This window comes from Vipera ursinii (genome assembly GCF_947247035.1).
Source record: "Vipera ursinii genome assembly, chromosome: 17".
In the NCBI taxonomy this organism is placed as follows: Eukaryota; Metazoa; Chordata; class Lepidosauria; order Squamata; family Viperidae; genus Vipera; species Vipera ursinii.
In genome coordinates, this window is record NC_139530.1 from 3,163,083 (window position 1) to 3,187,432 (window position 24,350).

General features: G+C 48.4%; 2 protein-coding genes across 2 annotated transcripts in view; both read right to left on the reverse strand.

Annotated features, from left to right (window-relative positions):
- The window catches only part of LOC310648095 (tyrosine-protein phosphatase non-receptor type 11-like), a 37,004-nt gene extending 32,212 nt beyond the window's left edge, over positions 1–4,792 (reverse strand). Inside the window, exon 1 of the mRNA XM_083375793.1 lies at positions 4,745–4,792. Within this exon, the coding sequence (XP_083231919.1) occupies positions 4,745–4,758 (14 nt within the window). The 5' untranslated portion in view covers positions 4,759–4,792. The remainder of the gene's footprint in view (positions 1–4,744) is intronic.
- A 7,141-nt stretch (positions 4,793–11,933) lies between these two features.
- The window catches only part of AGRN (agrin), a 128,294-nt gene continuing 115,877 nt past the window's right edge, over positions 11,934–24,350 (reverse strand). Inside the window, 7 exon segments of the mRNA XM_083375644.1 lie at positions 11,934–12,439; positions 12,692–12,795; positions 14,860–15,084; positions 18,932–19,019; positions 19,721–19,910; positions 21,275–21,391; positions 23,423–23,534. Coding sequence (XP_083231770.1) covers positions 12,282–12,439; positions 12,692–12,795; positions 14,860–15,084; positions 18,932–19,019; positions 19,721–19,910; positions 21,275–21,391; positions 23,423–23,534 — 994 coding nt within the window. The 3' untranslated portion in view covers positions 11,934–12,281.

Here is a 24,350-nt window from a genome sequence, read left to right on the forward strand (position 1 = left end):
CCACCTAATGAGAAGGAAGGACTCACTGGAGAAGAGCCCAATGCTGGGAAAGGTTGAGGGCAAGAGAAGAAGGGGATGATGGAGAAGGAGGTGGCTGGATGGAGTCACTGAAGCAGGAGGAGTGAGCTTAAATGGACTCCAGAAGATGGTAGAGGACAGGAAGGCCTGGAGGAACGTTGTCCATAGGGTCGCGATGGGTCGGACACGACTTCACAGCTAACAACAACAACAGCAGCACTTTTCATGAGGTTGATCCTATCCCTCTGTTAATGCAGCCTAGCGCTGTGTTGGCTTTTTTGGCAGCTGCAGCACACGGCTGGCTCCTATTTAAGTGACTCTCCACTAGGACTCCGAGATCCCTCTCACAGTCACCGTTTTTGAGCTGGGTTTCACCGTCATTATTTCTTTATAATCCTTGGAATAGAGGCCCGGATTAAGTTGTCTCTCCCACCCACCCCCGATTTGCAGTTGTCACTGGGTGAGAACAGTTGTGAGAACAGAAGTGAGGGACTCGCGGTTTGCAACTTTTATTGTCGATTCTTTTTATTACTGTTATTCATACGGAGTGTCAATACCTTGAAGTTATTATTCAGATGCTTTTTTTTCCCTTTTTTTTTCTTGATGAAACAGAACGTTCCACGGCAAACAGAAACATCCAGAGTTTAAAAAGGAAAACGACAACCAAAAGGAAAGAAGTGAAAAATTGAAAGGACACTTGGAAGCAGACCATGTTTACATGCATATAAATATATCGCTGGTTATGGAGAAGTATGTAAACTTGGGTCCCCGCGAACCTTTTAAACATAGTCCCTCTTCCCCTCCCATTGAGATGAAGGTGAACTATTAGGAAAAATGTAGTTAACACAGCTAAGAAATGGTGGCCAGGTGTGAATATATTTATCCTACACGGAGGATAAATATATTTTTAGCGGCCCCATAAAAGATGGAGCCATCTTTTATGGGGCCGCTAAAAAAGGGCAAACCAGCACTTGGAACATCTCTCTCTCCATCTCAGTCTGCTGGAGGTGTGAATTCAGAAAATTCTAAACCCAGAAACTCATCTGCAACAAAATCTTGCAGCACAGGGTGGTCCAGTTCTGGCTTTTCAACACACACACACACACACACACACACACACACACACACACACACACACAATGGGGGGCTCTCTCTCTCTCTCACACACACACACACACGCACAGACGGGCTCATGACTTAAAAGCAAGTTTTAAGAGACCTCCATCTCGCCATCACGAAAAAGTTGTTTTCAGACTAACTAACTGTGGAAGGGAGGATCCTAGAAAAGGGCTCCGCGAATTGGCTGGCACCCCTGAACGGGACTCTCCTCCATGCCACAGATTTAACTGTCTTGGCCCAGTTTTGCAAGCTAGATTGTGGCTAGATTTCTGCTGCCGTAGAGATGGACGCCCAGGTTAGGGAACCCCTCAGAAGTGACGAGTGCCACTGGATTTTTTGACTACGGGTGTGATTTTGCACCCTCGCTCCCCCTGCTATTGAGGCTGTCTTTATTTCTCAGGGCTTTGTAATGCAGGGGAAAATCAGCATCGAGGAATTCCCCGATGCTGCAAAACAACAACAACAACAAAAACACCCCACACATTTTGGCCGCGAGTTAGTTAACTTGACAGGCTGCTAAAACCCAAGTCACCTCTTCGAGCTTCCTGTGATTCTCAGCCTCCCGCGAAGATCTAACCGCCATGCAGTTGTTTAATTTTCTGCAATTGTCCTGCAGATCTGCTCTGATGAAATTTTTTTTTTGGGGGGGGGGTGGTTTGTAAAGAAAGGTTTGGGTCACCTGTTCACCCCCTCGTGATCTGCCGACAGCAGAGAGGAACGGATCTGCGATCCCATCGCGAGGGCATTGAAAGTTTGTGACTCTGAGTCATCTGTAGGAAGACGACAAAGCAGGGCAGTTCAATCAAGACAAGACAGCTTGTGTGTTTGTGTGTGTGTGTGTTGGGAAAAACTGACATTGCTAAATCAGTTGGAGCAGGAACAGGAGGGAAATTTTCTCAGGCCATGTCACGTTGGCCTTTTGCAGGAACGAAGAGGGGGGAAAACTAAGGTGGTCGAAAAAAGATTGAAATTGCCATCTTCTGGAGCTAGGAGACATCTGCAGAAGCCCACCCAGCTGGGCATCAAGGTCAGCGGTTCGGTATTTAAAGGTAGAGTCTCCCCGGATGGGGAGGCTCTCTTTTCAATCTGGGAACTCCCAAGTATCAATAGCTTTTTGTTTAGCACCGGGGTATCCCTGCTCAAGACCTGTGGACCTCAAGTCCACAGAATTCGGCTTTGCTGGCTGGGGAATTCTGGGAACTGAAGTCTACCAGTCTTAAAAATCTTCTGTGCTAGATTCTAAAGTTCTTAAACGATACGAAAGAGAGAGAGAAAAAATATTCCGTTTATGTATTTATCCCTCGATGAACAGGTGCGCGTTTTTCTAGAGCAAGAGCTTTTATTATTGGTGGGGGCCTATTTTTCTTCCTCCCATTTTTCGAAAGTATTTGCATTCAGATTTTCCAGCGTGGGAGGAAGGAAGACGGTTTTCTGCAAAGATCTTTCACGGGAGGTATTTCCACTGGGCTTCCTTTGAGCTGTCAGACGTTGAAAACAAAAACCGCCAGCAAAGTTTGCGTTTTTGCCTCTGTGTATTCCTCCTTCGAGGGCATTTCCTGATCTTGAAACAGTTGACTTTTAGGGAAGTTGCAGAATAATTATTTGCAGATGCCGTCTTCTTCCCTCAATAAACTCAGAAGCACCCCAAATAAAAAACTTTTTTTTTAAAAAAACAAACAAATCCATAAATGCCATAAAAAGGCAGAAAAACGACCCTCTTTCACAGTGGGGGAAGAAAGAAAGAGAAAAGAGAAAAAAATATCAACCTAAAATACAGGTAGTTCTCGAGGGTTGAGTGTGAAAAACGGTCGTAAGTTATTTGTTTAAGCGCCGTCGTAACTGCAGACAGTCACTAAGCCTACTGCTGTAAGTCAAGGATTACCTATCGATGCAACTGGCTTGTAGCAGATCAGAGTTTTGATCCGCTGAATCTTGTTCCTTGAGTGCCATCCCAGGCTAAGATGTGGCATCTGGAAGAAGCATTCACGCCGATCCTAAACCAGAGTTTGTAGGCCATGCTGGCTAGCTTTTCGTGAAAAAGAGGGCACGTTTTTGCCTGGGTTTTATAGTGGATGTGCAGGCTAGCTCGCTTAACCAGTGCCGGAGGGTTTTCACGGTTAAAGGAAGATACTAACCAGCTTCCACCCACACCCGTCGCGCCAAGGGGAAGCCAGGATTCCAAGATGAAAGGATTTCCAGCGAAGGAAGTTCATTTTAGGAGAGAAGGGGGCAGAGGTCAGCGGGGACAATGCCAGCCAGCCTGGCCGTAGGGGCGACATTTAGCTAAGGAAGAAGGAAAGGAAGTACAGAAGAAGGGAAAGAAAGAAGAGAAGGGAGGGAGGAGAGAGGAAAGGAGGAAGGAAGAAAAGGACGGAGAGAGAGAGAGGAAGAAAGAGGAAGAAAGGAGAGAAAGAGAAAAAAAAAGAGAGGAGAGGTAGGGAAGAAGCAAAGGAAGAGAGAGAAGAAAGTCCCGGCGGGATTTAAATCTTTAAAGAGAAGGATGGAGGAGGAGGAAGGAAGCGCTGACGGGCCTCCAGCTTTTCAAGTGGAGGGAGGAATAGGAAAGAGGCAGGAAACGTTGCCTCTGAAGCGCTATTTACATTAGAACTAGGGCAGAAAGGAAAGGAAACACACATACAGGATGCGATTCAAAGATACCCAAGAAGCTGCAGAGGGAAAAAGTTGCATTTCTCTCTCTCTCTCTCTCTCTCTCTTCCCCCCAAATGAAGTTCAAATATCCGTGAAAGAGCCGCAGAAGAGGTTTTCCCCTGCTGCCTCCCGCCCAAATAAGTTTGGCACACACCCGCCCCCCTTTTTCTGAATTAACACCCCTCCCCCGGAACCCCAAGGGGGTCGGTCGACAGAGGCGTGTTCTATAAATGGAACCTCCGCTGTCAGAAGCAGTCTACCTCTGTGCGGGGGACACGGTGCGGGCGCAGTGCTTTTTTTTTTTTTTTTTTTTTGGTAAAAAGAAAAAGGTGCCGGGACTCACGCGTGTCATACAACCCGCCTTGCCTACCTACCCTACAAGGTTCCATCCCAAAAAAAGGTGCCGGAACTCCGTTCTGAGCGTTCTATGAGAAAAAAAAAAAGCCCTGGTGCGGGGACATGTTCTTTCACACACACACACACACACACACACCAGATAAATCCAACCTTGGGGTGAAGGAGAGAGGGTTTCTCGCCCGCCCACCCCCCCCCAACCGAACCAAGGATGGACCATCTGCCTATAACCTTGGACCTGGATTGATGATGGGTTTTTAAATATGTTTTAATTTTTAACTGTAGTTAAATTTATTTTGGGGCTGTTATTTAATTCTTTTTTTTTTAAATTTTTGTATTGTCGTTTTTTATTGTTGCAAGCTGCCCTGAGTCCTTCGGGAGATAGGGCGGCATAGAAGTCCCAAAAATAAAAAAATAAAAAAATAAAACCTTAAAACCGCAATTTCGGAGTATCCCGTCTGTGGCTTACTCGCCTTCTTTACCCACCTCTGGGCGCAGAAGCCGGCTCTTTAGAGGAGCCTCCATCGCCAGGAGCAGTCTACCCCCAGCCCCTCCCTCCACCACCCATTCCCATTCCCAGGCAGAGCTTTAGCGACCTCCTTACCTGCGGGAAATCATTGCAGCGGCTTCTTGCCGGGCTGAAGCAGCTCCCTGCTCGCCGGCCCGGAGGAGAAACACGCGTGTCTCCCCTTGGGCAGCTCAGAAGTCAGGCTGGCCGAGCAGCCGGGAGCCAAAGGGAGCGGCTGCCCCCTCCCCCAGGCCGCGCCCTCCCCCTTCTGCCATATAGGGAAAGCCTACCGCCCCGTCCCCACGACGCCCGGGCTACCCATTGGCCAAGACACGCCTCCTCCTCCTCCTCCGCTGGAGAAACCCGCGTGTCAGCCGAGAGGGGAAAGCTCGGCTGGCCCAGTGACGTCACACCGAAGGGAATCCCCGCTCCGCCAATCCCCGCCGCCTGGCAACAGGCGCCGCCTTAGCAGCGACGCCGCGCCTTTTAAAGAGACAGCGCTTGCTTTTAATTATCTATCTATCTATCTATCTATCTATCTATCTATCTATCTATCTATCTATCTATCTATCTATCTATATATATATATATATAAAGTGGGGTCGGCGCTGGCAAACTTTTTCGGGTTAGTGACGGGCCCCCAAAAACGTCCAACTTGGGGGCATATAAATGGAATTAAAATAAATAAAATAAATAAATAAATCTGTTTTTTCCCCCTCTTTCTCTATCCGGACATAGGACTTGGATCGAAGCAGATTAGATCTAGCTTCTTTTGAATCGGTATTTCTCAATCAAAGCCCCTTTAAGACCGGTGGACTTCAACTCCCAGAATTCCCCAGCCAGCATAGCTGGCTGGGGAATTCTGGGAGTTGAAGTCCACCGGTCTTAAAGGGGCTTTGATTTGAGAAATGCTAGTTTAAACCAATAGGAATGGATGCCTTTCACACGATTCAGACCTGCCCCTATCCCAGGAACCCACACTCCCCACTCTTGCAGCATCGCCTCTTGGCTACTGCCCTTTCAGGCCCATCCTTCTGGGGGAAGCCACGAAGCTAATCTCTCCTCTTTCCCTTTCAACCAGGCAATTTATCCTAATTCTGGAAAAAAAGGGGGCGACTGTCTTATTTCCTTCCGGCCGATGGCTCCCCCTTTCGGGAGCCCTGTCCCCAAAGGGGCACATATAACCCATTCCTGGAAAAATCCAAGATATTTTTTGGGGATGGGGAAAAAAACTAAACAAAACCGGGTCCGTTCCCTCATAGCCTTGGATCGCCCGGCTCCCACGATTTAACTCCTACGAATCCAATTCCTTCCTACGATTCTAACCTGATCTGTAGATGCTGCAAACCGCCTTCGAGCCAAGATCAAATATATATCTATGACGGATGGACGGATGGCTAGCTGAGGCTTTCTTCCTGGTCTTTCTAACCCAATCCTTTTTCCGCGGGAGAGGCCTTCCGTAACTACCGAATTCTCTCGCCTGTGCGCCCTGCAAAGGATATTTTGCATTTATTATTTTTTTAAAAAAAAAAAGAGAGAGGGGTGGGGTGGGGATACTTGGGAAAGGGAGAATTAGATTTCTACCCCGGTCTGAATCAAATCGCCGCGTTTGGGGTGGGAAATCCCCACCTTTGGTGAGCTTTGGAAGGGATTCCGAAGGAGCTCGTGGAGCTATATTAAGGCAAGCGTGGGATTGTAGGGGAAGCCCAGCAAGGGAGGTGGCGATGAGCTCAAGAAGGCAGTTTGGTAGCCGTGAGACATCAGGATGCCTGGTTGCTGACCAGGCCTTATAACCTCTACCCAGAGACCAGCCCCAGGGACCTCGGGATGCTTTGGAAAAAGACTGAGGCTCCATTGTTTCTCCAATTTTTTTTTCCTCCCCTCCTTAAAAAGAGGAAGAGAATTAAAACGGCTCCTTTTTTCTCTTATCACTTTCTGAATTTTTTGGCAGCTGAGTCACGCAGTCTGAACTGCCCAGGGCTTTATGGAAAAATGTCCGCAGCAAGCGATCCCACTGGACATCCGGCTTGTCCTGACTTTGTCTTGCGAGTGCAACCAATAGGCTAATTTGAACATGCTAGAAAGAGTCCAGAGAAGAGCAACAAAGATGATCGGGGAGGCTGGAGGCTAAAACATATAGGGAACGGTTGCTGGAATTGGGTATGTCCAGTTTAATGAAGAGAAGGACGAGGGGGGACAGGATAGCAGTCTTCCAATCTCTTAGGGGCTGCCCCAAAGAAGAGGGAGTCAAGCTAATCTCCAAAGCGCCCGAAGGCTGGACAAGAAGCAACGGATGGAAACTAGTCAAGGAGAGAAGCAACCTAGAACTAAGGAGAAACTTCCTGACAGTTAGAACAATTAACCAGTGGAACTACCTGCCTCCAGAAGCGGTGAATGCTCCAACACTGGAAGTTTTTAAGAAGAGACTGGCCAGCCATTTGTTTCCTGCCTGAGCAGGGGGTTGGACTAGGTGACCTCCAAGGTCCCTTCCAACTTATTATTATTATTATTACTTTTGTGTGTGTGTGAGGGGGGAACTAAACCACTCGCGTTTGGCACCTAATGGGCAGAGAAACCCATGCAGAGAGACAACGGCAGCTTTCCTCTAAACCCCGGTCCTAGCTAAGCGATCCTAATGCACTTAAGGCGGATGCAAACAATCCATCGGCCCAATCCAAGGCTTCTTGGAAAAGAAAGCCCAGGATTGTGACTCATGCAGAGATGTACCCTTCAAAAGTTAACCTCTCCCTTAATAAGACCCAACTTTTATTGGCCGGAGAGCTCCTTTTTCCATCCCGGGCTGCTGCTTCATTTTACCGCGAAGACGTTAATGCCAGAATTTTGTTTTCCTTCTCCCTCCCCGTCGCATCTTCCTTTCCTGCTGAGCTTTTCTAGATCCGCAAATTCGGATGCTACCAATTTGCCCCAACTTCTCCAAGCAGCTTTGGATACAAAGGTCTAAGACGGTCCAAGGGGAAAGGAAAGGCAGAGACCGTGCAAAACTTGCATTTTCCTACCAAGCCGAGCAAAAAAAAAAAAAAAAAAAAAAAAGAGACGGGCCGTTTCTCCCCGCTGCTGCCTGTTCTCCTTACATTTAGCCCTGGCATGAGCCAGATGTTTTCATCTGATGCCAGTGGGGTGGCCAGCTGCTGCCCGCCTCTCCCCACTCCGCTTTGCGTCACTGATCACAAAAGAGGGCTGGGTGTTACAAGCTGGTAGTACAAGGCACCCTTTGTTAAGGGGAAACGGATTTTTTTCCCCTCCCACAAACACGCCACCAGTGGGATTTGATCTTGGATTAATCCCCTGGCTACACCCAGGTTTAGCAAAGTAGGAAACTTCAGAACGAGCCATCTGCGAAGTTGGAGGCTCCGTTGAGGCGTGAGAATCGAAAGCTAGCAAGAAGCAAAATTCACAAGAAGCGACCACTTAAGGAGGGTGATAAACTGGGGCTTGGTGCAGAGGCAAAGGTGAAAGTGGGAGCCGTCCCTGCAAGCAGAAAGCTAGCACTCCTGGAAGAGAGCTTCAGGAGCTAGCTTGCTAGCTGCGGGGACAGAAGAAGCTGCTTTATAACAAGTTGATCTCTCTCTACATTCTCCAGGGAGGGAGGTTCTCCGACCCCATGTAGAAATGACCAAAACCAAATCTGGGGCCTTCGACATTGTTTCCACCAAACCGTGGATTGCTTTTGTTTTTTTTCTTCAACTAATGATTTAATTTACATCCTCTCTATTACGTTTGCAAAGCTGATGCCAAAAATCTCCTGGCCTGGGAAAGGGACACACGAAGGTTGCAAAACGAGACCAAACAATTTGAGAAACCCTATTTTAGCACTCGCGTTGAACACAGCAAGGGAACACACTGTCTGCCTTGGCCACTTCTTGGATTGGAGCCCTCCCAAGGAGGTGGGTGAACATCCTTGGATGTTTGTCTATCATTCCCACATTCCCATTAATTCCACCACAGCCGCCAGCGCGGCAAGTCAACAGGACCCACAAACTTGTCTCCAACCGAGTCAGGCAATTGTGTCGCACCCAAAAGGTTGCCGTTGATCCCGGTGCTTTGGGCACTATCCAATTCCACCCAAGTCCCTTGAAGCATTTCCCAGAGTTTTCACTGACAAAATGCAATTATTATCTCTGAATCCTATTTCTCCCCCCCTCCCCTCGAGCGAAGGAGATGGAAATAACAGGAGGAACAATTAAAGCCAAGTTGTTTTCCTCCCTTGAAGAACCAAATTGGGGCAAAGCCACAATTAACCCCCATGTGCAAATAAAAATGGGATCGATTTAAAAAGTCCGGAGCTCTTTCCCTTCGAGATCAAACAAGACTCTTCCCAAATACCCAAATTGCTTTGTTTAGCAGAGTTGCAAAAGGCCCTGCAGGGCAGAGATTCTGCACTGCATTTAAGAATCACTCTAGAAGTTTCTTTTCCTGGAAATTTCCTGCAGGTGTTGAAGCCGAAAAGGCCTCCCCCCCAAAAAAATAACATCTGGAAGTTGGCTTGGGTGCTTGTCTCGCTTTGAAAGAAACATGAAGATGCGCTTTTTCCCCCCCCCCCCAATTTTTTTTTGGGGGGGAATGTTTATTTTTGTTTGAAACACACGGCTGCCCCGTTTTCTTGTGTTTATCCCCTAGCACCACAGAAACGTCGACGTTAATGAGACCGAACCGGTAAAAGGGGGTCCCTGATCATCAGAGCTCAGTCCCGGGGGGAGTTAAGAGTTGGCTGAGGGGTAACTGGCCCAGTTCCTTCACATTTGGGGATGTGGCTCTTTCCTAGCGTTGCCAGGCCTCAGGAAGCGGGATAGCATGGAGTCCGGAATACAAAATAAGGCCACATTTTAGAAATAGACAACCGCTGTGTTTTTGTGCCCTGATGCCATTCTCCTCCCAGTGCATCGCGCCCCAAATCCAGTCTTAAAATTCCAGATGCTGAGGCTGTTCTGTATCCAGGTCTCCAGGAGAGGGAGGGGGAAACCAACTGGGACCCTGACACTCAGCTTTGCCGCCAAGTCAGCCTGGACTTCGGACTAAACTGCGCGGCCTCAGGTGGAAAAGACAGCGGGCAACCTGCTGTTGGAGGATCAGTGGGGGAAACATGGATTTTTTTCCCAGCCGTTTTCGAAGATTTAATCTGATTTAATCTTTGTTTTAATTTTTGTATTGTATTGTATTGTTATTTATATGCCCTGTGAACCGCCCTGAGTCCCTAGGGAGAAGGGCGGTATATAAATTAAATAAAACTAAACTAAACTAAACTAAAAAAGCTTGGCTGGGGAATTCTGGGCCCTGAAATCCATCCGTTTTACGGAATGAGTGTTGAAAGGGACCTTCAGAGGCCTCCTAGTCCAGCCCACTGGCTCATGCAGGATTCCCTGTACTATTCTGGAGAGCTGGCTATCCAAAGCCTCCGGTGCTCGGGCACCCACAGCTTCCGAAGGCAAGCCGTCCCACTGATCCAATCGTTCTCGGTGTCAGGAGAAGTCTCCTTAGTTCTACATTGGGCAAAGTTTGAGAAACACGTCTGTACAGCAATCTGAAGTGTTTCTATTTCTGGCGCCTTTACGATGGCTGCAATCGTTCCTGGGAACCGTTTTGTGGGGGGGGGGGTGGGTTTCAGAGAAGGCCAAGTGGCCGCGGAGGGAATAAATTCAAACCGCACACCGAAGAATCCCTGCCTGGTCCCAGTAAATCACCCGAGCCACAAGCTTGTCGGTAGGTGGTTTCGACTGGGTTAAAAATAAGGTGCGAAAAAGAGGTCTCGTAGGCAAGCGAGGGTGCAAAAAGGAACAAGGGTTACAGGAATAAAACACACAACGGACATTTACACGCCAAATCCACCCTTCCAGCCAGCCCGATCTGGAGTTGGCGGTTTCCCCGCAATCAAATTCAGGACGTTGTAGGAAAACCGTGGCGGGGGGAGGGGGTTGTTTGCCCCCTGTGAAACACACAGCTTGGCCGTCCAAATTTCCAGCGCAAGGACCTCCCCAAAACCCGAGAGGATTTGGAACGTGGGAATGAGCAGGACCAAGTCACTCAGTTCTTGGCTGTACGTATCACACCATAGAAATATATATGTATATATTTATAGATAAGATAGATAAGGTATGTATTTTTCCCCCCCCTCCCCGAAGAGTCATAGATGAATCACGAGAAAACAAATCGGGATGGGCATGATGTGCGTGTTACACGTGTGTTAAAACTGGGAACGCAGTTTTAGGCTTGACTGACACCTCCCAAAGGATGGGGAAGGTACGGTTAAACCTCCAAACTGTTTTTCTTCCGTAAAGGCCAGTCAACCGGGCGGTGGCGGCACCCGAGACAACTGGCCATCTTGCCTGAACTTAACTGTGGTTACTGCTCCGAAATGTCTCCCAAAATTATTTTGGCAGGTATAGGTATAGGTGATCAGCTCAGCTTGGCACGACCTTTGGCAGTTATCGAAGAGCTGCTGTCTGGGCTACAGATTAAAAAGTCTCCTGAGCCAAGCACTACTTATCTTTTGTTGCGAATGGTGAATTCTGGATCAGAAATGTCAGCTCGTCTCCTTGGAGGTTTAAGATTCTGGGTCAGAAATGTCAGCTCGCTTCCTTGAGGGTTTAGGGAATGCCGTTGGATCACCAGGCCACCCACAACCCGGGTGTTAACTCTCCCCAATTCCTTTGCTTTGCCTACCTCTCTGACCATCTTTTCTATCCTGCATCTCTCCAGCAAAGCCGTTTCTCACCACTGCTACCAAGAGCTACATCTCCTGTGGCTTCTGTCAAAAGAGGACAAAGGATAGACGTTTTGTGCGTGGACACACACGCACACACACCCCTACACACAGACGCACCTACACGCAGACACACGAGCCAGGCAGTTTTGTCATTCTAATGGGCAGTACGTGAAGATCATATGGAGCCTAGTTAAGACTGAAGGGGCAGCTGGCGCTGTGGGGTAAAAACGCGAGTCCGATTTCTCTTTAGACTTCTGCAGTGAGTCCCTGTTGGCTTACTTGGGGTGCGTGCGTGTGTGTGTGTGTGTGTGTGTGTGTGAAAAATCCGCCCCCCTTCAGTTCATCGCGTGGTGGCTGTTCCTTGGTTCAGAGATGGCTTGGACAACTTTTTATCCGTGGTCTTCAGTTTTCCCCTTAGAGTTGTTGGTGTCAGCCAAAACAAATAATAAATCTGATTAAAAATAATAATAATAATAATAATAATAAAAAGAATGACTTCAAGTATGAGTGACATTTACAGTGGAGAGTGACAACCCCCCCTCCCCCGGAAGCAAAAAAGGGCAAGTTTGTTCCTTGGTCACATTCTGAAGCTTTGCCGGGTTTTTTCAAAAATAAAATCAAAAACGGAGGCTTGGCTCCTGGTGAGTCCGACGGGCGAGATAATGTGGCAACCAAACAGTAAACCCAAAGAATGTTCTTCTCCGACGAAATCCTCTCGTGATCCTCCTCGTCTTCTTCCTCCTCCTCCTCCTCCTCGTCTCACTGCTATCCCCCCTCTTCCTGTCCCTCCTCCCCCCCGCCCCCAAAATATAAAAAAGCAAGAAGTTTTACAAAAATAGAAAATAATTACAGCAATAGCCAGGCGGAGGGAAGAGAAAGAGAGAAGAGCTGGGGGTGTGTTTTTTTTCTCCTTCATTTGGCCGCGCAGTGTGATATGGTGGGGTTGTTCAAAGCGTCCTCCACCAGATGGAGTTCCTGGCGGTCCACCACCACCTCGCGTATGCAGCCCACAAAGCCGGTGAGGAAGGATTTGGGAAGCTTGTGGGCCACGCCGAGCTTCTCCAGCCCGCCTGTGGAAAGAGGACAGAGAGGAAGGGTAAAGACGGAAGGCCCCAACTCCGTGCTAGCCCACCGGGGTCTGGATCTCCCAAGTTCTTCCGGCGATGACCCGGAGACTTCTCTCGCGAGATTTCAAAGCCGAGAGACGCTCCCTCACGCCGGGTGAACCCAACCCACGTCCTGGAGAACGTCTGCCGGTTAAGACGGCCGAGTTCTTTAGAAGACACGGGGTGATCACACCGTGGTCACACTCACGGACTCACCCAGCCAAAGGGCCCCATCGGTGTCCAGCTGGGTGGCTCCGAGAGGAGAGGAACCCGTGACGGGAGACTCGTTGCCGACTTGGAGGGACCCATCGCGATGGACTCTGCCGGAAGAGGGGAAACACAAGGCAGTGCGTCGGAAGGCCTCATCAGACGTTCCTACAAGACCAACCTTCTCCAGGTTGAGGCTCTCCAGTTGTTCCCCAGGCCTAGGAATGTTGGCAACTGTGCACAATCGTCATTCCCACTATTACTCTCTATTCCAGGGGTCTTCAAAGTTGGCCCTTGGATGACTTGTGGACTTTGCAACTCCCAGAATTCCTCAGCCAGGCATGCAAATTCTGGGAGCTGAAGTCCACAAGTCATCCAAGGGCCAACTTTGAAGACCCCCTGATCTATTCTTTCTTCTGGAAGTCCAACGGGCCAAATATGACCGCTCCGCAGCAACAGCTAAGATTATTATTATTCCCTTAGAGCACTGATTTTCAAGACAGCTTCACTGGGATTAAGTCCGCCACCCTTCTTGAACACTCACCAACACACAACACACACACACACACACACATACAATCGGTGAGGTTTCCCAATCTGATATCCTCTCTGCCTGCAGCCTTGGGCTGTGCCTGCGTGGGTCAACGCTGGCTTTAAAGGAGGATGCGTGCTTTAGGCTTGAATGCCCTCCCTCGACCGAATTAGCCTGCTTGCGGAAAGGCAGCACCTCAGGGTGGAGGTTTGTCCTGACTTTCCATTGGGGGTGTGAGATGTTATTTCTTTCACTAAGATGGGGGGGTGGGGGTGGGGAAAGCCCCAAACGGGGCAAAGCAGTGGCGTTTGCAATGAGTTACTGTGTTGCTTCCTTCGGCTGCTCTCTATTTAACGGGAGACTCCGGGGACTGGAAAAGAGCTTGAGAAAACTTTTCCTTCCCAGTTTTGTCCGTCTTTGAGTCCAGAAAAATCCTTCCTCCCCTTTTTTTTCCCCTTGCTGGCTAAACGTCTGCGGGGATTTTTTGTTTTGTTTTGTATGAAATGCGATTTGATCGCCAAGTGTCATTCTAGAAGTCGGGTCATCAGTGTCAGCTCTCGGCTGACTCATCTGGCAGATACTTGCCTAGACTTGCTGTGATCCTAAAAGAGGTCACAAGGGGGGGGGGGGGAGAAAGTCCCTTTTGTTGGGCCTACAGCTCCTTCTTCCATTGGCCCCCTGACCTTGCGTGGTTTTTATTTATATCAAGGGGGTCCGGAGTGGCCGCAGCAAGGCCAGAGGCGACCGGTTGATGCCTCTGAGATCCAAGGGGATGTGAAGGGTGAGCCCAAAAGACGTGTCCAGGCAAGAGAGCTTAAATGCCTTTGTTGGTGGTGGTGCAACAGCTCCATTACAGCTGCTTTTTTTTTTCCACAGATCTCTGCTTTCACTCCGGGTTGTGGAAGCCCGGGGAACATCACAGATGGGGACTTTTTTTAAAGGGGGGGGGAGAAAAGAAAAATCCATTTCCTGGATGGTCTTTGAGCAGTTTGGTTTCGACAGCACCGGTTTCTCCGGGGCGGATAAATAAGGCTACAGTTCGTGTGTGCCTCATTTCGTGGGTGTCTCAAACAAGCCTAACCCCGTTGACAAAAACCAGCTGTAGTACAAACACAATTAAAGGGTCGAGCTGGAGACGGACAGGAGTTCTGGGCTCAAATCTCTGCTTAACAAGAGCTTCCCAAAGGACACCACTCCATCTGGTGTTTCTCATCCGGGGCAACTTGGCAGCTGGCTGGGGAATTCTGGGAATCCAAGTCCAGTCGAAGTTGCGGAGATTGAGAAACATTGGGTTGCAGTAAGACACTCTTGCAAATCTTAATATATTCCCCCCCCCTGCGCTTTATCTCTGGGAGATCTAAGGGAAAGTCAAGCCTGAGACACTTTTTCCAATTGTATTTGTGTCTTGGACTCAAATTTCTTTTCGCTGACGGTGGTTTTTCGCTGCGGGCCTGCCTGCCATTCCTCAAAGTTATTCCTACTTTTCGCTGCAGCCATCTAAGGAAGACACACACACCCCCAGCTCTTTGTACTTCCTTTGGCCTGATAGTCAGGCCTGGTCAAGGGACTTTTAAGCTACGATCCTTTTTTCTAGCGCCGATCAAACTTGGCCAAAGGGACGGATGAAACTGTGATTCCCCCTCACCTGGACGCTTTGATCTGAATCCACTGGTTCGTGTTGACCGGGACGGTAGACCGCAGGATCACGGGTTTAGAGCCCAGGTCGTAGGTCATTTGGACCCGGCCGTCCACGATGGCCAAAGCGATGTAATCCGACCGATCCAGACCCTTCCCACTCCACAAGATGAGACCCTGGGTGGCTTCGGTTTTGACGCTGAGCTCAAAGTAGTTGGACTGCAGGGCCTTTTCGCTGCATTGGGGTGGAAAGGAGAAGTCAAATCCAGGAAGCGGAGAGAGGATTCCCCACCCACCCCTTTGGAGCTCACCCAAAGGGCCCCAACTCCATCCAGACCAGATGACCTCTTGGTGTCTCCCAACGGCTAAGTCGCCAGCCTGCTTATCTCTGGCCCTAAACAACAACCCTACTTTTTTTGTGGTTGGTGGTTTAGGACAGGGGTGTCAAACTCACAACGTATCGCGACTTTCCCCCCCCCCCTTGCCGGCAATGGGGTGGGCGCAGTTTTGGTGTGACGCATCTGGCCTGCAGGCCGGCAGTTTGACACCCCTGGTTTAGGGAGGGCAATCCCAAGGGATTATGGGTTAGGTTCAGATTGAACCAACTGCAGTTTCACAGGACGGGTGAATCCAAGTTCTAATACGACTTGGAACTTAACCCGGGTCACATGGCACTTAGCGACAGAAATTTTGGACTTAACTCTGGTCATAAGTTGAGTACTCCCTTTCAAACGGTAGGAAGTTAACGTTGCCCACCCTTCTTGTTATTTTATTTTTGAAAGGCTGAACTGTATATTCCTGCAATTCTAGATCTTGAGGGCCCTGTAGCTTCTGAAGCACAAAAGGAGATGACCAACTAGCCCAGAATCAGATTCTCTTAGATCCGGTGGATTCCCTGCCAAGATCTCTCTTCTTCTTGGGAGGTTTGATGGAAGCAAGAGAAAATCAACACCTCCCCAGCTACACAGTTTAAAGCGTTCCACTGTCACAAGAGCACAATATACACACGGATACGCACACCCACACAAGACGAGAGACATCACAACACGGGACTATAAGGATGCCGTTCCCCCTCCTGGGCCCAGGGGAGAAACGGGTCGCTCTGAGCAAAAACTATTTTGAGATGAAAACAGGAAATTGGTGGTTTAAAAAATACGGAGTTGAAATCACTGCCCTTCCAATGTTACTCAAGAGGAAGAGAAAGCGGCAAGTACAAATAAGCGGAGCTTGCGGACCTCTCAAAGCTTGTTATGCCTTCGAGTCCCAGCCTGAAAAATGAGAGTAACCAAGATCTGGATGAACCGGGCTTGGTTGTGCTGGTCAAACACGGCTTAACCTTGCTCTCAACTCTTAGGAAGCAGAGATCCTACGGTCTAAGGTCAAGGGTAGGCAACCTTGGCTCTTTTATGACTCATGGACTTGCAACTCCCAGAATTCCTGAGCTGAATTCCTGAGCTACGCTGGCTCAGGAATTCTGGGAATTGAAGTCCAGGAGTCATAAAAGAGCCAAGGTTGCCTACCCCTGGTCTAGGTGAACCCCTTTGCTCCCGAGGAGAAAGAGCAAATGGCTCAAGGAGGTGAATCTGTAAGAAACAGGCGAAACCATGCGGAGGAGCCAAGCCGAATGTCAAAATGAAAAAAAAAAAAAAAGGGAACAGCGAGACCCGGATGCGAGATACAAGCACACCTGCTTCGACAAGACTCACCTGAGGTCCAGATGATAATCCAAAGCATCGGGACTTAGAAGCAGAAAGAAAGGGGAGGCATGCATTAAGCACTGGGATAAAATGCGAACCGATCAAAGGTGGGAAAAGCGGCTAGTCCCTATGAAACCCCCGGTCGTCCCACTGGCCTTTGCCAGATACAGATCTGAGACAAGCCATCCTTCCAGCGGGCACCCGGTCAGTTTCTCTTCAGGGTGTGCCAAACGTTTTGCCCAACAAACGTGTCTGAAATGCAGAACAGCTGATTTGGGCTTGAAATAACCCTTTTCCAGCTTGAACTGGGGTGATCCGAATCGAAAGCGGCTGGAACCTGGAACCGTTTTAGCCCAGCGGCAGGGAGGAACCTCCATGTTATTTACACTATCAAGGAATTACCGTAACCAGCAGAACAAGCAACGGGAAATCAGGCATTGTGAACAACTCATAAAATGGCTTCAATCTTGGGTTAGAGTGGATGAGGGTTAAACGAAGGGAGAGCTGGGGCGGGGGGGTGGGTTAGGGTTGTGTGGAGAGAAGGGAAGCAAGTGGAAAGTCAAACGAAAGAGCCCGGCCTTCTTTCTGATTCATATCTCACATCGTTATTTCAATTATGCAAATTGGGATTTCTCTCTGAAACTAATTCATGCGTTGAGACTCAAGAGTTGGGCATATATGGAAAGAGAGAAAGAGAGAAAGAAAGAGAGAAAGAAAGAAAGAAAGAAAGAAAGAAAGGAAGGAAGGAAGGAAGGAAAGAAAGAAAGAAAGAAAGAAAGAAAGAAAGAAGAAAGAAAAAGAAAGAAAGAAAGAAAGAAAGAAAGAAGAAAGAAAGAAAGAAAGAAAGAAAGAAAGAAAGAAAGAAAGAAAGGAAGGAAGGAAGGAAGGAAGGAAGGAAGGAAGGAAGGGGGAGGGAGGGAGGAGAAAGGGAAAGAAGAAAGACACTCCAAAATTTGGAGGACAGAGGATGCCCTAATATTCTGTCCCCATATAAAGCTTCAGGAAAATGACCTCCGAACATGGACTCTTGGAAATAAATTGAGGCATTTATTCATTTCAATTCCACAAATATGGAAAAAAAAGTTGACTTTTCTCTCCCTGAATTGGATCTGAAGTCCCCTAAAGAGAGCTTTCAGCCTTTGCTCAAGCGGAGCTCTGAAAGCCGTTTTGCTCAGGTGTGAAGTCTGGAGAACAATTTAAACAACAACAACAACAACCACCCTTTACCAAGCGGAGTCAACCCTCAAGCCGCTTCCAATGAATATTTTTCTACTTGCTTCTTTATTTATTTTTTTTATTTTGGTTTTGATCCCTTCCTGTTTAAACCCAGGTGAGCGGAAGGATGGCGGGTGGTGAGAGAGTGATGGAGCCGGAGGTGCGAGCGAGGAAGACTTTTTTTTTACTTACGCCGGTATCTCATTGGTCAGTTGGCTTGCAAACGAAACAAAAGCACAAAGGTGGTTGAGGACAGAGAGAAGGAAAGGAAGGAGGGGGGGGAGGGGAAAAAAAAGAACAGCAACGTGTGTGTCTCGTTTGCCAAAGGGACTCTGGAAGGGGAAACTTTTCAGCGGAGTCTCCAAAGGCCAGGATAGCCTCTAAGACATCCTGGGTGGGATTGGAGAACAATTAATCAGCCAAGAACGAGACGTACAGAAACACACACACACACACACACACGCACACACACAAGTGGGGAGACACAATAGGTTGGATGAGCCGAATGGAGCATCCCTCTTCAGGAGCAGTGTACCTGCCAAGTGCATGTGCTAAAAAAAAACGGGCGTCGGAGAAAGAACACAGCGGCCGACTCTGCACAGGAGCTTCTGAGGAGGTGTTGCAGATAAAGAAAACTGGGGGAGATCCCCTCCACACACACACACACACACACACACACACGCACACGTACGCACCCCGATATCCTACAGGCTGAGTTTTGTTGCCCTTGAGGTTTTGAGCTGGAACGAATCTTCTGCTTTGGGGTCCCTCGCTTAGGACGCAGGGAAGGTGGCAAAGACTGGAAGGGGTGGAGGGAGAAAGGATTAGCCCCCTCCAGATTTCGGACACTGAATTCGTGAACGGAAGGACCCCGATTCTTGGCTCCAAGACAGTGTTTCTGGCTGGGGGAATTCTGGGCGTTGGAAGTCCTCCCGCCTTCAAGTTGGGTGGGACTTGTGGTCCAGCTCTCCCTACGGCCAGATTTTAAAAGTCAGGCTCCTCTCTTTTGTTTTAACCTGTTCGGTCTCCCCAAATATCTCTCTCCCTCTCTCCCTCTCTCCCTCTCTCTCTCTCTCTCTCTCTCTCTCTCTCTCTCTCTCTCTCTCTCTCTCTCTCTCTCTCTCTCACACACACACACACACACACACACACACACACACCAGTCATTACCTCTTGGTAACAGCGTTGTGGTATTCTATGTAGGTCCGGCCATCGAAGGCGACAGCTTCTGAGTCTCCGGCTGCCTTCTCGGTGAGGACTGGAGGGAAGGAAGCAAATCCTGAGAACGGGCCACTGGTGCCAGATGGCGAGCCCCATAATCCCCAGCCAGGAGGTCCTGCGTCTCAGCAGAGTCTCAGCAGGTTTTGTGTCTCAGCTTTGGGAAGGGGGGGAATTGGGGGGTGGGTGGGTGGGGAGAAAGCCCAGAATTTTGATCCTTTCAGGCTGGAATATACCCTGCCTTCAAACCTCACTTCCAGTCCGCCTTGAGAAACACTTAGGTTTATATACTTATATATATATGTATATATATAGTTACATAAAATAGCACTTAAGACTTATATACCGCTTCGTGGTGCTTTTACAGCCCTCTCTAAGCAGTTTACAGTGTTGGCCTATGGGAAACCCCCCCCCCCAACAATCTGGGTCCTCATTTTATTGACCTCGGAAGCATGGAAGGCTGAGTCAACCTTGAGCCGCTGAGAATCGAACTGCTGGCAGTCGGCAGAGTTAGCCTGCAATGCTGCATTCTAACCACTGTGCCCCCCTGCCCCGGCTCTTGGGGTTCCCTAGAGCCAAAGTGGGATTCAGTAGAAAGAAGCCCCTGGGGGGGGACACCAAGCAGGTCGGGGAAGGTGTTCTACCTGTCCTGCACCCTCAAGGGTCAAACCAGCGGTGGAAGAGTGAGTCAAGAGCTCCTGCGGAGGCCCACGGCGGTTTTCCCTGCCAACCCAGCCTCACCTTTCTCGCAGTGGGTCCCGGAGAAGCCTCTGGGGCAGGTGCATTCATAGCTCTCCAGGCGGGGTTTGCAGGCACCCCCGTTCTGGCAAGGGCTGGGTTTCTGAGTGCAGGGATGAGAGCGGAAGGGAGAAATCTCAACGGCGCTGCGGACGTTTTCCTCCTTCAGGACGGGGGTCCCTTTGATGGAAATCTGAGCCATTGGGAGAGGAGCAAGGAAGGAATAAGGTCTTAATGACAGAATTTTTAACAAGAGGCTAACAGACTGCCAGGTCCCACCCCAGGGATCAAAGAAGCCAACCTGACTCAAATTAGTGCCTTCCTGGTGGAATTCCCATAATCCTCAGCTAGCATGGCTAAGGATCCTACTGGGTGGTAATTATGGAAGCTGCTATCCCATGCAGTCCTAAAGGATTGTAGGAGGGAGATGTCTGGTTGAATCCGGTGATCTCCCGAAGAAGAGAACTTTCCACCGACATCTGATGAGCTTCTGGAGGACCAGACCACCATCTTCCTAGCTAATGATCTCCTCCTCAAGTGCTTCTCACCATCAAAAACTTCCTCCCACCATCCAGCTGCAAACTGTCCTACCCGTGGGATCCAGTCCTCCCTGCAGCAAGGAACCCACTGGATCCTTCTCAGGGCTAAACCTAATCAGTTGCTTCTTTGTTCCTCGCCAGGTGTTAATTTTCCTAAGCATTCTCTTTCCATCCAGGAACTCCATTTTAACTTTCCCATGGCTGCAGAACACAAAGCCCTGCGCTCTCCACCTCGTATTTCTTGCAGAGCTCCTGAAAGTTGTAGTTCTCCAGGAGCCAGGGAAAACCAGAGCTCCTCCATTTTCAATCTACTTCTTTCTGGAAACAAGTTCTCAGAAGGCCAACCAAGATGGCCTTCAAGTCCCACCCCAGGAGGCAACCTGCCTTTCGGGTACAATCCCCTTCAAAACAAAGATAAGCGTTTAATCGGAACGCTTTCCGAGACCAACATTTTGAAGCATTCACTAGTAAAAAAGGAGTTGTGTATTTTCTTTATAGGAAAGATAAGAGTTCTAAGGGCTGTAAGGCACTAACCCTCGCTCCCAAGGCTGGAGACCTTATTTTATTTTTTATTTTAATCCCATTTATATCCCGCCCTTCTCCGAAGACTCAGGGCGGCTTACAAGCTTAGCAGTAGCCTTCATTCTATGTATATGCCTGCTTATTAGGGCTTTCACACACACCCCAAGCGGCATTATTACAAAGTCAGCTTATTGCCCCCAACAATCTGAGTCCTCATTTTACCTACCTCGGAAGGATGGAAGGCTGAGTCAACCTTGAGCCTGGTGGGATGCGAACCTGCACTAATTGCAGGCAGCTGGTGTTACTTAAGGAGGCATTAGCCCCCATTAGCCTTATATTTGATGCAAGTTTTTTTTTGGGGGGGGGGAAACGGGACACCCCTGTGCACTACGAAGGTATCAATCCCCATGAAAATCTCCCTTCTCAAACAAACCCACCCCAAATCCACAAGCTCTACTTTTGGACACAACCAACCCAGGAAGAGACCGTTCCATACCTTCTGGATGGCTCCGTCAAAGCTAGCGGACACCGCGGCGGCCCGGGCCAGTTTGCTGAAGTCTGGTGCTCCCCCAACATAGAGGGGTTCCTTTAAATTCAGTGAGGTGTGGGGCAACTGGATAAAAGGAGAGGGGAAAAAAAATCACTGAGGTCACAAAGACGGGAGGGAAGGGTCATACCCACTACAAGAAAAAGAAAACTTCTCCGGATCGCCTTGAAGATTAACACATTTATTACACCGCAGTACAGTTTTCACGGAGGGCAGGCCCTTTATGGCTATATTTAACTGATGGTCGATTAGACCATGTTGTGGGAAGGGGGTGGGATGTATCCTCAGCAAATCAGTTTAGCAATAAACTAGCCCCACAGGTTCCTTCGTGCCTTTCAATCTTCCGTTAACCCACAGAAAAAACCGGTGCCCATCAAAGTTGGTTTTTTAAAAAGGGGGGTTAGCTCATTACAGCCGCAAGACCCCACAGCTTATTAAGAGTTTCAATCTGGTCCCGCTAGAGATATCTTCATCAAATCTAATGTTGAGAATCAGCGAAACTACTGCAGTAAGGGAGAAACGGGACGGTTTCAGCTTCCCCAACCACGAGCCACGGTTTAACGAACCCTTATTTGCCCCTGTATCAAAGGCACCGCCCGCCGTTTCAAATTCACCGGGTTAAAAAGGGAACTATCTAATGTGTGAAAGCGTTAACGATGGAAAATGGCTCGAACTTCGGGGAATGGAAAGGGGAGTGGGAGCCACAGAAAACTAATTATCCTGGATGCAGATGGCTCTCTTTTTAACTAGAAATAAAATGGAAACATCTATGCTAAAAGAGGTGGTTGTACAATGGGGGGGAAAAGGTGGGGGGAAATGATAACCTATTTCTATTATTGGTGTCGGGATGGGAAGCAAAAAAGAAAGAAAGAAAAAAATATTGTTCGTGATGGAAAGAAGATGAGGATGAGAGGGTCATTATACTTATCTCTTTACCTTACGAGATTTCTGACATCCAGACAGCAAGAAATTGGAGGAGGAGGAGGAGGAGGAGGAGGAGGAGGAGGAGGAGGAGGAGGAAGAGGAAGAGGAAGAAACACAAAGGGGAAATCAAAAGACAAAACAGAGAAAAGATCAGTGATATAACAGCACCACATACGAGAGTTGCAAGATTCGTTAAAATTCTTTTGGCCGTCGCCGAGACAGACGTAAAGGAGAAACTGATCTCTGGAGAGGAGTGAGCATAAACTACACAGATCCTCGGATCCCTCTTGTTTTAAGGTCTTGCTTCTCCTCTGGAAGAAGCGAGGAGGGATTCCCGCCCAAAGGATCTCCAACGGTCTTAAGAAGAGGTGGGGAGAGAGGAAAGGATATCCAAAGCTACCACCAGGCAAGGACTAAACACTTTCCTAGATACCAAATGGCCCACGTTTCAATTAAAACCAAGCTACAGGTAGCCCTCGAATCACAACGGCTCGTTTAGCGACCGTTCAAAGCTTTCACACTTACGACCATTGCAGCATCCCCCCTCTGAGTTGCAGGAACAAAATTCAGATGCTTGGCAACTGACTCACCCTTACGACGGTGGCAGTGTCCCCCGTGATACCAGCCACCCCCTTAACTAGGTTGGGAAGCAATCGAGCGCAACCACAGACCCTGGTTTATTTCTTATGGGCTGTCATAGCTTTGGAACCTCCAGACTTCGAGGCAGGATATCTGTGTAGAAAAGAGCTCCACAGATCAGCCCTTCACCATAATCTCACGCTAAGAGGGGCCATCGGTTGTTCCAGGGTGACTGAAGATACTCCAGCGGTTGCACTTCGTCAGGGAGAACCTAACAGCTTCGTCCACACGTTACACCAAGCCTGTTTATAGTTTGAACCTGGGCTCATTTGAGGAGGCTTAGCGCTTCTTGCAATCCCCGTTCCCAACTGATTTAATCATGCGAATCAAAAAAAAAAAAGCGAATTAATTTAACAACTGGATTAAGTGCATTGTGTGCAAATGCAGTCAGATCATGATAAAGGGACCTCTGGGGTCTCAGACTACGGGAGGCTAAAAGAGAAAGAGGGGTGTGTGTGATTGCAATCCTGGTCTGAATTTAAGAAACCGCCCGCAAGGGGGTCCCAAATGTTTTCAAGAGTGGCATTAATTTACCGGCGATTCCCCCAGGATCCGTTCTCCGTTGTTAATTCTCATGATGCCCTTCCGAGTGTTCCTCTCCAGCGAAACACTGATCCAGGTGTTCAGAGCGATGGGCTCTCTGCTCCTGGGGGGGGGGGGGGCAAGAATGGAAGATATAACACATGGAGAAAAAAGACAGGGGGGAAAAATCGTTCTATTCTGTCTCTGAAGCCATTAAGCTAAGCTGGTTCCCCTAGTTTCACGCTGGGATTTTTTAAAAATCAGTCAAGTGTTGGTTTTGGAGAAGCCAAGATAGGACAGTACAATTCCATATGGTTTAGGTTTAATCCCATATTTAAAATCTGAGTTATAATGACTTTGGGGCGTATGTAATCAAGACTTTTAAATCAAAGAAAAGCAGTGAATTAAATTTATATGCTGCCCATCTCACCGATAAGGCGATAATCCAATCACAGTGATATAATTTGCTATTATTTGTAAGGCTGTTATAAAACTCAACGTTATAAAGTTGCAACGACAGTATTTATTTATTTATTTATTTTAATTCCATTTATATCCCGCCCTTCTCCGAAGACTCAGGGCGGCTTACAAGCTTAGCAGTAGCCTTCATTCTATGTATATGTCTGCTTGTTAGGGCTTTCACACACACACACACCCAGCAGCATTATTACAAAGTCAGCTTAATTGCCCCCAACAATCTGGGTCCTCATTTTACCTAACTCGGAAGGATGGAAGGCTGAGTCAACCTTGAGCCTGGTGGGATGCGAACCTGCACTAATTCTAATACTAATACTAATTCTAAGTATAGAATTTGGTACGTTTTTTTGGTTGATTTTTTAGGTTATCATTTTGCAAAGCAGGTGAAAAATATAAGCCTAACTCTCCTCCGGATGCTTTCATTCATTTTTCATATCTTAGGAACTTGTCAAGGGTTTTCCCA